This window comes from Hippoglossus stenolepis, chromosome 5, assembly GCF_022539355.2.
Source record: "Hippoglossus stenolepis isolate QCI-W04-F060 chromosome 5, HSTE1.2, whole genome shotgun sequence".
In the NCBI taxonomy this organism is placed as follows: Eukaryota; Metazoa; Chordata; class Actinopteri; order Pleuronectiformes; family Pleuronectidae; genus Hippoglossus; species Hippoglossus stenolepis.
In genome coordinates this window covers 18,622,784-18,635,921 of record NC_061487.1, presented here as the reverse complement: position 1 = coordinate 18,635,921, position 13,138 = coordinate 18,622,784, and the positions used below count along the sequence as shown (strand labels likewise).

At 40.6% G+C, this 13,138-nt stretch overlaps 2 protein-coding genes across 3 annotated transcripts; one reads left to right on the top strand and one right to left on the bottom strand.

The window, feature by feature from the left end:
* Positions 1–3,613: 3,613 nt before the first annotated feature.
* On the top strand, positions 3,614–7,316 carry LOC118109864 (proline-rich extensin-like protein EPR1). Its single transcript, XM_035157300.2, has 8 exons — positions 3,614–5,347; positions 5,576–5,760; positions 5,869–5,966; positions 6,046–6,206; positions 6,294–6,486; positions 6,671–6,818; positions 6,901–6,976; positions 7,057–7,316. The coding sequence occupies exons 1-8, from the start codon at positions 3,649–3,651 to the stop codon at positions 7,158–7,160; spliced, it is 2,664 nt and encodes an 887-aa protein (XP_035013191.2). The 5' UTR covers positions 3,614–3,648; the 3' UTR covers positions 7,161–7,316.
* A 355-nt stretch (positions 7,317–7,671) lies between these two features.
* On the bottom strand, positions 7,672–12,632 carry tmem263 (transmembrane protein 263). Of its 2 annotated transcripts, none has more exons than XM_035157303.2 (3): positions 12,475–12,632; positions 10,009–10,079; positions 7,672–9,160 (listed from the first exon to the last, which is right to left on the bottom strand). In XM_035157303.2, the coding sequence occupies exons 2-3, from the start codon at positions 10,073–10,075 to the stop codon at positions 8,862–8,864; spliced, it is 366 nt and encodes a 121-aa protein (XP_035013194.1). In that variant the 5' UTR covers positions 10,076–10,079; positions 12,475–12,632; the 3' UTR covers positions 7,672–8,861. The 2 variants fall into 2 exon arrangements, with proteins under 2 accessions (XP_035013194.1, XP_035013195.1); XM_035157304.2 differs by having other exon boundaries at positions 12,354–12,493.
* Positions 12,633–13,138: the final 506 nt, after the last annotated feature.

The following is a 13,138-nucleotide window of genomic DNA, read 5'->3' as shown; positions in this document are numbered from 1 at the left end:
TGGAGGGGTTTTCTGTTTGTTTCCCCTAAAGTCAAATTGATGATGTCGTTTTCTTAATTTCCACGTGTTTTTTTCCTATTTTCCCGTGTTTTTTCTATTTGCATGTGTTTTCTTAACTTGCAGTGCGTGGAGCCCTGTGGGCCACCGTAGTATATCACCTAATCATGATATACATGATCTCAAGGCACTTTACATAGAAGGTCGAGATCCTAAAAATTATAGAGAAACCAAACAGTTCCCACATGCTACCACATCATTCTAATCTTCCAATGCTTATTTCACTATCAAAATGGCTTCCCCTTATGAAAACACATTTTAATCTGCATTTGTATTTGGATCTGCATCAAATTGCACACAACCTAATTATGACAGATTTTTTTCATTAAGATCCCTGAATTATTCCCTTTAAATAAAGACCATCAAGGAATTTAAGGAGGCTCTCCCACAATTGTGATTGCTGTGGAGTAATGTAATCAGAGGTTGCACATTGATCTAATTTAAACAACTTTCCATACCAGCAAATGGTCAAAGCTTTTACTTGACATAATTTTACATAAGTTGATCAAGTTTCATGTATATAAAATCCAAATAACCAATGCAGTGGCTGTCAAATACATGTATTGGCGTAAAAACTACATTTCCCTCTGAAATGAAGAAGGGTCTTAAAATGGAAATATTCAACTAAAGTATGACCTTAAAATTCACTAGGAAACCATAGCATCAAGACTTTAAATTAAGTTGACAGCCAGTCTGCTGGTAATTAATGAACTTTTTTTTTTGGCTTTATAAAACAGGTGTAGTCATCATCCATCTATTTCTTGCATCGGTAATATGGTCAAACATATCAAATAACATCTTCCCCAAAAGAATCAATTCAAGTGTCAAGTAAATAACTCTGAAAACACATTAACAATCTAGAAAAGAAAAACAGTAACAATTATTTCATAAAACAAATTAGGAAAACCAATACAGAGCAATATTTATTGAAATCGAGTTTTTTAAAAAGATTTAAAATCCAAATGTTAGTGCTGAAGCCATTAATGCAATGCATGATGTCTGTTTGAGACAAATACCTCCACAACATGGCCAAACACAAGTATTACATGGACTTTATTTCTCTTCTCTCTTTTTTTTCTCCAGACTTGGCTGCTGGTTGGTGGTTTATTTTGTGAGTACACAGAGCTATTGTTCAGCTATGTGTGTTTTTCGTCCCAAAGAAACTTAATGAAACGTAAGCGTCTTAAAAAAACAACTCTAATCTCATTTGCGTAAGTAGATTTTTGATCTATTATATTCATCTACATTTAGGCAGGATATATATTTGTGCTTTTTGCTATGAGTCAATAAGTATCCACTTATAATACATAAACGTCCCTTTTACAAATAAATGTTTAATTCTTATGTAATAGAATTCCCCCTTGCTCGGTTCCATACTCTCAGGAATTTTGCTGCCACAGCCTACGTTGTCTGGTGTGATTTGTAGCTTATGCTGGCAAATGTTAGCATAGCTCAGTATTGAATATGAGTATTGATGTGTGGGAGACATTACTAAGTCAGTCTGCTTACTTGGACTCCTCAATGCTTATCAAGGCAGCTATACCACTGGTATTATCACAAAAGTAAATCAAGAATAAAAAAGAAACCATTCCACTTGCTTTGAGTTAGTTTGATTGGTGACTTTAAGAATAGTGATTGGAGATTAAATGTAATGCCATAAATGCTATAACTGTTTATCATGCCCTTCACAGAGGTTAACTGCGAGTTTTCTCCTGCTGCAATCACTCTACAGCAGCTGAACTAGTGTAAAATTTGGTTTAGCGTGGCAAAACCTCCCAGTCCCAGATTGTCTTGTGACTTATTGTCTTTCTGTCTCAGTGTTAATCTTTTACTGTTTTTGGTGTGCGACAAAAAACAGCCTATAGATGCACTGAATGTGTGTGTGAATGTATGAATGTTAAAAAAGTGGTCATCAAGACTAGAAAAGCATTATATAAATACAGATCATTTACCATTTACAAAGTGTTACCTAAACTAAGTCCTGTAAATGGAAAAGTAGCAAAATAAACATGCGGTGACAAATAAAGCTTGAAGCCACAAAGACCTTTGATAAGGTTTTTGTGACCCGAATGGTGGACTTGCAAATAAATACTGTGATGTCAAACTGTCTGTGACCTGATCTGTGAGAACACATGTTTCAGCCTGTGTGTTGCAATGTGTTTGCTCCACATTGCAAATATATTCCAGATTACAGCTAAACTAAATTAGAAAATGTAACTGTAAGAACTGTATCAGTGATGTCTTCACTTCAGAAAAGAGTCAAAACATGATTTTCATGTACCCTAACAACTAGTTTGAATGCCATAAGTTATCTGAAACACTTGATTTTGCTAATTTTGGATGTAAGATAATAATATATTATAATATGATAATGATCAATATCTGCGATTTCATCCAATTATTTAAATCAGCATTTTAAGGACAGGCGTGTCATCACTTACATATATGGGTCACCCCTTAGTTTGAATTTTATTATCTTGCAAACAAGCAATATTTGTAATTCTAACTTCTGCCATATGCACTAATGCTGGCTTATTGATATTAAGCTAATGTCAAAGGTAGTAGTGTTTGGTTACCAGAAAAAGCTTGTAAAAGGTGATTACTATGCAGTCTGCTACTGTTATCTAACTACATTAGACTCAGTTCACCCTCAGTAACAAACATGTTTGGAGCCCATTGCAGTCAACTTGTTAACCCACTGATGTCATGGTATTGGTGGTGGTAGAACTTGCTACTGTTTCAATAAATTTTAAATTTTAAATAAACAATAATCTTTTTACAGTTTTTTGGTTTTCGAGCATCTGACGACTAGCTACGGTGCGGGTAAATATTGAAGCCCACAGAGCTAGGAATTTGAAAAAGGGCATATGAGTTAAACTAAGTAGGTAGATTATTATTTGGAACATGGAAAATATTAACTAAATAATTAAAATACATCCCCACTATCGTCACTTTAACACCTTATTATCGAACAATTCTGAGCTCTTATAACAGATAGAAAGAGACCTTATAAAAAAACTGTTATCTGTTACCTTAACAGCTAAAATTACCATTCGATACTGTACAGAGTCATGTTTAGCAGCACGTTTGTCTTGCAGTGGATTTAAAGTTCTCAGTTAGTCAGTTATTTAAAGGACAACAGGTTTTGATTAGATGAAAGCATTGTGAGTGAATATGTTCAGAACTGGTAACACAGCAGAAACATAAAACACTAATTTGGACTGAAGAGCATACAATGACACGTTTTTACAGTTTTGAAGAAAATAGAAAGGCCACAAAGACCTTAAAAAAGGTTTTTGTGACCCAAAATTTGTATTTGTCAATAGATAGTTGACAGACACTGATAGGACACGCTTTATCTCCTTTTTTCAGCCATACAAGCTATTTTGTAAAGTTGCCCAACGGCTTATCAAACCTTACATAATGCACCCCCCACATGCTTTTAGGTGGCTATAGAAAGCGCAGAAGACTTGATTGGTTGTAGTTTGGACTTGGAGGTGGGGTTTTTTAAACTCAAATCTAATCCCTTATAAATGTGGCTGCACACATAAGTAGTGCACTTGGGGACTGTCGTTGGACTGCGGTGAAACCATGGCAAAGCGTTGGAGTGCCAACTCTTTGGTGGCACAAGTACTGCTAATCTGCTTAGTTGGGACAAATGTAGAGGTTTTGGGCCAGAAGGGTGCTCAATTTTCTCAGGGATCACCACCAGCCCAACCAGGTTTGCAACCAACCTCAACTCACTATACGGCTGGATGGCCAAGCTATCCTGGACAGAATCCACAGACAAATGTCCAACCGGTTGTCAAGCCAAGCTATCCTGGACAGAATCCACAGACAAATGTCCAACCAGGTTCACAGCCAACCTCAACTCATTACGCACCAAATGTCCAACCGGGTGGATGGCCAAGCTATCCTGGACAGAATCCACAGACAAATGTCCAACCGGGTGGACAGCCAAGCTATCCTGGACAGAATCCACAGACAAATGTCCAACCGGGTGGAAAGCCAAGCTATCCTGGACAGAATCCACAGACAAATGTCCAAACGGGTGGACAGCCAAGCTATCCTGGACAGAATCCACAGACAAATGTCCAACCAGGTTCACAGCCAACCTCAACTCATTACGAATCAAATGTCCAACCGGGTGGACAGCCAAGCTATCCTGGACAGAATCCACAGACAAATGCCCAACCAGGTGGATGGCCAAGCTATCCTGGACAGAATCCACAGACAAATGTCCAACCGGATGTCAAGCCAAGCTATCCTGGACAGAATCCACAGACAAATATCCAACCAGGTTCAAAGCAAACCTCAACTAAATACGTACCAAAGGCCCAACCGGGTGGAAAGCCAAGCTATCCTGGACAGAATCCACAGACAAATGTCCAACCGGGTGGACAGCCAAGCTATCCTGGACAGAATCCACAGACAAATGTCCAACCGGGTGGACAGCCAAGCTATCCTGGACAGAATCCACATACAAATGTCCAACCAGGTGGATGGCCAAGCTATCCTGGACAGAATCCACAGACAAATGTCCAACCGGATGTCAAGCCAAGCTATCCTGGACAGAATCCACAGACAAATATCCAACCAGGTTCAAAGCAAACCTCAACTAAATACGTACCAAAGGCCCAACCGGGTGGAAAGCCAAGCTATCCTGGACAGAATCCACAGACAAATGTCCAACCGGGTGGAAAGCCAAGCTATCCTGGACAGAATCCACAGACAAATGTCCAACCGGGTGGACAGCCAAGCTATCCTGGACAGAATCCACATACAAATGTCCAACCAGGTTCACAGTCAAGCTATACTCAGTATCGTCGACCAACAAGCAGCCAACAGACTCCACCGTCAAAACCGTCTCAACATTCTCAAATATTCCAGGATCGCCCTTTCCAGAACCCATATGACCCACCACCACAGAAACCTCATCAACCAAAACCTCCACAACTACCACAACTTCCACCGCAAACATATCAACCCCCGCAAGCACATCGACCACCGCAAGCATATCAACCACCGCAAGCACATCAACCACCGCAAGCACATCAACCACCGCAAGCACATCAACCACCGCAAGCACATCAACCACCGCAAGCACATCAACCACCGCAAGCACATCAACCACCGTCGCGCCCTAAGGTGCCAGAGACACCTGGGGAGCTGTTTTGTGACGTGGAAGAAAGTGTGAAAATCACATGTGGCGGTCATGATATCTCTGCTGCTGGATGTGAAGCAATAAACTGTTGCTTTGACGGCCGACAGTGCTTCTTCGGAAAGGCAGGTGAGTTTTTGAGAAGGTTGTTATACTCTTTATTGAGAAGAAAATTATGTTATACTTGTATTGATTGATTAGTGTACTTCTAATAGCAGTGGGGATGTAAAAATGTAAATGCATGATTATGTTCAAAGAACAATCTGGTAAAAAGATGTTCTACATTATTCAGTTGTTTATACCCAGTCAATGTTATGTAATCACTTAACTTATCAATGCCTGTTTTTGTGCCACCAGTGACTGTCCTCTGCACAAAGGATGGCCAGTTCGTTGTTGTAGTGGCCAAAGATGCGACTCTGCCCAACCTGGACATCGAAACAATTTCACTGTTCGGGGAAGGTCAAGTTTGTTCATATGTTGACTCTAATTCAGCATTTGCTATCTTCCAATTCCCTGTCACTGCTTGTGGCTCTTTTGTTACGGTAAGACTTTGATTTTCCATATCTATTCCCTATTTATTTCCAACAAAAAAACCCCACCTTAAATAAGGCCAGTGCATATTTTCACTTTACTTATTTTGCCTTTTGCAGGAGGAGCCTGGTGTTATAATCTATGAGAACAGGATGTCATCCTCATATGAGTTACAAGTTGGGCCTAATGGAATCATTACCAGGGACAGCTCCTTTGAGTAGGTGATCATCTTTGAGTAATTCAGTGTTAATATTAAATGTCTAAACAGCAACTTCATCCCATATTTTTCTTGTCAGTTTGCTCTTCCAGTGTAGGTACACGGGCACTTCCATAGAAACTTTGATTATCGAAGTATTACCATTACAAAATCCTCCTCTACCAGTTGCTGCTCTGGGACCTATTAGAGTACAACTGAGGTTGGCTAACGGAGAATGCTTATCAAAGGGCTGTAATGAATGTAAGTGCAGGTCAGATTGGTAGCGTTGCTTTGTGTATCATTTCATAACATTGGCTGTCATACTCACCACTAACTCTACTCTCATAGTTGAAGCAGCCTATACCTCTTTCTATACGGAGGCCGACTACCCTGTGACCAAGGTACTGCGGGACCGAGTGTTCGTGGAGGTTCAGCTCCTTGAAAAGACAGATCCAAACCTTGTCCTGACTCTTGGTCACTGTTGGACAACTACAGGCCCCAATCCTCACAGTCTGCCTCAGTGGGACCTTCTGATAGATGGGTAAATAAAGCATCAACTTACACTGTCGAGTTTATGATGACATGTTGGATATTTGTGAGAGTTTACACTCCTTTCAGGTCTGGTCACAAGAAACAGTGAACAGGGAAATTGCTGCTTACCTCAAACTTCTTTGTTCAGCTGTGTTACATTGTCATTAACTTCACATATTTTGCTCTCCATCCAGGTGTCCATACAGGGATGATCGCTACATGTCCTCACTGGTTCCAATCGGCCCCTCTTCTGGTCTGGCCTTCCCGGGTCACTACAGGCGTTTCATTTTCAAAATGTTTACCTTTGTAGACAGCAGCTCACTACAGGCCCTGAGGGAGCAGGTAATGATTACACAGGCTGATGAGAAACTTTGGCAAAAAAAGATTTTGGTTTTGCCCTACTGACACTATTGTGCTTGTTCAGGTGTACATTCACTGTAGTACAGCTGTGTGCACTCCTGGAGGAGGCCGCTCCTGTGAGCCGCCATGCTTCAGGAAAAGTAAGGGATGAATTTATAATGTGCAGTGTTTAGGAGCAATATGAGCTTGGATCTGACCACGTTTGTATGTCTGTTTACAGAGAGAGAGACCGGCGCAACACCCCAGACAGGGAATGAGCCAAAAGTGGTGATTACTGTTGGGCCTGTGACCATGGTTGACGATCAATCACCAAAGAGCGTCTAGGTCAACAATTTGGCCGTCAACAATTAATGTTTCATCTGGAGCATTAAGATGGTTCAGTTATGCTAAAAACTAAAAAACCAAGTCTGCAACAGGAAGAATGAAATGAATCACCAGTCTTGTAACCAAATTTGTATTAAAAAGATGATACGCTATAAATACTTTCTGATTATTTTTGTGCATAACATACTTTTTCTTAATTTATTGTCAACGATATTCTAACAAACATGATCCCCTGGGATTGTCTGGATTGAAAATGACTCCCCTTAAATAAAAATAAATGTTTCTATACATGTTTACTGTAAATAGCAAAGAGTAGCAATTCTATTTATACCTTACTGTCCTGATGTGATCTTAGCATTAATTCATTATAAATGCAAAGGTGATAAAACATAAACTTCATGTAATCCGTCCAATATTGTACCTGTGTCCCCTTGGTCAGCACTCAACCAATATTGACAGGACTTTATAGATATAGACTAATTTTGTCACAGATGGAGCACAATACAGTGCATACACAACCTTCAGCATATTTTATTTAAACAAGTTCTGATTACAATATTGTCATGTTTTAATTATTCTAACTGTTCAGCAAACATTCTGCCAAACTGATAAAACAAAGGTAAATTTAGAAAAAAAAAGGTGTTTTACAGGTTTGTCATCTTAAAATGTACTTGATATTTGAAATACAAAGTGTATTGCCAAGAAAACCAGCCATCAGATTGCAACAACAGTAAACACAGTGACCTGAAGCAATATGGAGGCACCTACGAGAACACTTGGGTTGAAAACCTATCTTCTTTGGTGCAATCGAAGAGATTAATGCCATGATCCAGCTTTTATTTTATTTCAAGGGCACATGTTAACATACTTTATGAGAGCAAAACAAACCAACAGGTCGCAGTAACTGTCAAAACAACCAGTCAAAAGAAGAGCAGTATGTAAAACATGATTCAATGAACTTGGACTCTACTGGTACAGTCACAGTAAATCAATTAATGCTTTGACAGGAGATACAGTTCACTAAAATGTAAATATTCTTGTTTTTTTAGATTGCGACACATTTTATTGTAATATGTTAGATTCTGAAACAAAAACACAAGTTGCCTTCCACTGAGCTGACAATATAATCACCACAAGGCAATATCAAATATTCAGGTGATTAAGTGTAGATATGAAACTGGACTGTAGTTGTATAAAATCACATCTTTCATCAGACTGTTTTGTGAACAAAGGTGAATAAATGTCTGTTATTTGATAGTGAAATATTTCCATTCCCCAGGAAAAACCTCATGACAGTTTTAGATCATCACGGATCATTGATTGTCTTGCAGGTGAAATGTAGCATTTACACTCTGAGCTGTTCTCCTGCTGCAAAAGTGACTGTAGGGAAAACACAGACGTGAATTTTTATAAAAAAAATGAAACTCATTCGAGCAGTTTCAGGCACTGGTGAGAATGGTTTGATGTATTTTCCTTTAACAGTCGGAGAGTCTTTATAAGTTCTTGCTTTGCGGGTCCATGCCACATAATAACAGAAACTAAAGAAATAAAACAAAGCACAGACCCCCTCACCCAAACATGTTCACTGAATGTTTTTGTCCTCTTTTGGTCTTTACTTGCTGATGAATCCGAACAGTGCGTGCTCACACAACTCGGCTGAGTGGGCTCACTCTCCTCCTCCTCCTCCTCCTCCTCTCCCCGTCAGTCAGACTTGTCTTTCTTTTTACCTCCTCCTATGGGAACTCTGCTGACCACTGCAGAGCCGATAGAAGACACTCCTCCAGCTACAGCGCACACGCCGCCTTTAACCAGCCCCACTCCCATGGCAGGCACAGCCACTACAGTGCTGACGGCGCTCTTGGTGAGGTCCAGACTCTTTCCTCCAATCCACGTCACGCCGCCCACCGTTGCTCCTATAGCTCCCCTGGTGGCACCATACAGGCCCCCCGCCAGCCTGCCAAACATGCCCGGCTGTGTCTGTGGGTGGTCCTTGTTGCCCTCTGATTTAAAACAACAAAAGCAACAGTTTAAGATTCAACATGTCACCGCCACCTTGCTCATGTTTCTCCTGTCAAGTCAAAGTGTATTTAGACAGCACATTTAAAAACAACCAACGTAGACCACAATGCTGAACAGGCTTAAAATGATAATAAAAGAATACATATAAATAACAGAGAATAAATAGAAAATCTATAAAAGGGTAAACATCTTAAATAATTGAGAATTAATATATTGCACATAACAGATGAAATCAAGGTCTCAAAAGTCTTGAAGGCAGAGGTACAACACGTAACGTAAGAAAAATACACAATAGACCAACCATACAGATGTTAGCATGACACATACGATTCTGAAATAAGGGAAACTTTTGGTTAACTGTTTAAATATTTAGAAGAAAAAGTTCATTATAATTTCAAACATTTCATTTTTGCTTTTGAAAATGGGTTAATGGGGCCTCCTGGTGGCCTCAGGGTTTAAAGGGGTGGACATATCATCTCAACACCCCGGATTCCGTGTCATATCTTTACTGTCTCCGTCACATAAAAGCAAAAGTGCCAGAAAAATACACTTCAAGGTTAAATTTGGACTTGACTGTATATAACTACAGTGGCTGAGTTAAAAGACGGATCATGTCATCCAGAGCAACATGCAGCTTATTACTGTTTTCTTCCTGTTACACCTGTAGTTTGAGGCCTTAAAAACAGCCAATCACTACGCAGAAGCAGTGATTCATGTCTCTGATTATTGGCTGAAAACTGTTCTATGACATGACGGTGAACTTTTGAGCACACAGGCGTGAATAAACTGAAGTTTCCCCTCCTCAAAACAACTGTGCGACTAAACTTACCTGTAGTATCTGGCTCATTATCCAGGTATGCAGGCATGTCCTCAGGTGCCTGCTCCGCCTGACTCATCTCGCTGGGTAAAGAGAGTAAATGACACAATTACAGAGAGAAACTCAGACACATTATGAACACACATGCTGTAAAGTGCAGGTTTCCCACACCAAACAGTGATGCTGTTACCCAAAATAGTTTTCTCCCTTATGATGTAAACCCTGCAGAGTCCAGTGCCTGTTGCATATTTTGTCTGTTTTTTTCTCCCAGTCTTGTTTGTCGAAACAAGGCATCTGGTTTTCAATATTTTTCCAGTCTCGTTTATTTGATCCACACGCAGAAGTTGTTTTTCTCCTCTTGATACTCTCGTGTAAAAAGGGCATCACCAATAAACTGGTGGAGATTTCACCCTTTGAGACCAAGTCAGTGGTTGGAAATTGAAGAGGAAATCCAGACAGATGAAAAAAATTAAAGGAAAAAAAAACAACATTAAGTGTCTTAGTTAGGTATTAAGCTTTTGTACAACTTTACTGGAGGGATGGAGCATGACTCTTACAAAACGTATTCCCCGATTTGTTGTTTAGAAGGTGGTGGTGAAGAGCACTGTCGAACACGTCAGTCCAAATGTGTTCAATTGAGTCAAGACTCTGAAGGCAGAATGATTCACATCCATTTCCATACCCCTCATGCCTAATGGACCGGGACACCTGTCCTCATCAATATCGTCTGATATGAGCATTTTTTTCTTGGTATAATTTTTGACATATTCCCCGCCACTAGTATATTCTATTACCCATTATTTAACTATGCCTGATTTCCCCCCATCCCCATCAAAATCAATGCATTATTCCCTGAGAAAAATAATGAAAATGTTGACATCAGCCAATCTTGCAATGCTAACTTAAGTGATAAATACAATTCTTAGATCTGTCCCTTAATCCTGACCTGCAGCAGAATAAACGGATTCTTCCTTTACCCGTGTCCCATCCATCCACCGAGTTTCATGGAAATACGTTCAGTGTATCTAGTTCACAAACAAACAAACTAACCAACTAATGGACAGGGGTGAAGACAAAGAACTCCTTGGCGGAGGTTTTGGAGAGAGGAGATGACTGTTTGGTTGAGTTCACTGTGAAAGTAGTGACCGAAAAACAAATGAACATGAAGCGGACTATGATGACAACAAGACTCAGCTTGATACACAACGCCCCGACTCACACATTCTACCATTACTGACAGTAACTCCTCAATTCATCTGTCATTGCTGCTCCCTTCATCTCTATCGGACATTTTTCTTACTTACAAACATTGACATACTTGATTCCATTATGGAACAAACTCTCTCTTCTAATCAATGTTGTAAATACTGTTATTTTGCTGATGTTGTCAGTTACACGCAGCATCTATTGCACGCCTGTGCGTCCTGGGAGAGGTGATCCCTCACATGTGGCTCTCTGAGGTCTCTACGTTTCTTTCCCCTGTTAAAAGGGTTTTTTTGAGTAGTTGTTCCTTACTCTTGTTGAGGGTTAAGAAAAAGAGGATTCCGCACCTTGTTAAAGCCCTATGAGACAAATTGTGATTTGTGAATATGGGCTATACAAATAAAAGTTGATTGATTTATACGTCCCCACCTTACACTTAAGTACTGATTATTACTTACTGATGTGCCAGAGAGCCTTATCACCAGTGTGCTCGTAATGGGGCTGTAATAGTCACAGTGTGTTAAAGTAATAAAGGAGCCTGTTCTTTGGGTGTTGCTGCTGATCCCAAAACCAGGCAGACCTGTTCCCAGCCGGCCACAGAGCTGCACTACTGGTTACAACACAGCAGCAGGGACACACGACGCTACTGATGCTGAATAACAACACAGCTTTGAGCCACAGAACTTGTGCGACAGTTGCACTTGTAGTGATCACACGCTGCTTCTCTCCGGGACTCGCTTTTCATCCGGGTGGTTTTATTGAGAAGTTACGAAACACGGGACACTGTTATTTGTGTTGACGGTTGTGTGGCGGCTACACAACGTGTGATCATTGGCTCTCAGAGTCAGACATAAAGCAGCGGTTAGTTGGGTGGAGGCCTAACTCCGCAGCTAGGTAGCTAACGCACAGCATCTGTTTACGCGTACCTTACGTTCAACTTTAGCTAACGTAAAGAAGCGGCCGTGGACTCTTGCTGAAAAAGTTCCCGTACGAATGAAAACTTAGCAACAAACTTTTTTTTATTAAAGCTACGTGTTGTTTTCCTTCTCGTCTCAAACCAGGAGCAGATTATTTGTTGACTCTTTTACGTCCGAACAGAACAGACACGTCAACCCACACAAAACACCACTAACGGTTTTCACCGCAACACCCACCACTTATATCCGTGTTTCGGCAGCCTGTGTCCGGGGCAGAGTGCTGCTGCGGTGAGGCTGGTTCCTCAAGACAACACGGTTCGAGTCCCTCCACACAAAGTGCACAACGAGCAGCACGTACCTGGCTAGTGACACAGAGATCCGCGGTAATGTGGGCTGTGTGTGTGGAGCTGAGCGGGGGCACCTCTCTGTTTCCTCGGCCTGGGACAGTGGAGCTGCTGCTGCTGCTGCTGCGGGTGTGTGACTAGGTTGTGTGCGTGTGTTTTTAGGAGGATCTCAGTCTCCACCCAGGAAAAACACACACACTCTGCACTGATGACTTCACACAAGTACAAACACATGTAATACAAAAAACAAGGTGGTGTTGTCTGTGATTACAACCTGTTTTGGTTAGGACTGTGCAGTGTTTATAGTTCACTTTCAAACAATCAATCAATCAATCACATTTTACTTGTACAGCCCATATTCACAATTAGTCTTATAAGAATGAGGAAAAACCATCAAAATAAACTTTTTAAATGGGGGAAAAATATATAGAAACCTTAGAGAGAGTCACATGTGAGGGATCCCTCACGTATTTCAAGTATTTATACAAAAGACAATGTCTTGACAGAGATAAACAGAGCAGCAATGACAATTGTAATGACAGTGTTAATAAATGCGAGTAGGCATATCTAAGCAATCTAGTTGTAGTAATAATCCATGATCAGGTGGCACCACGATCCACCGTCCATGAATCGGTCCACAGCTGTGATCCTGGAGCTGCAGCGATAGGACTCTATCAA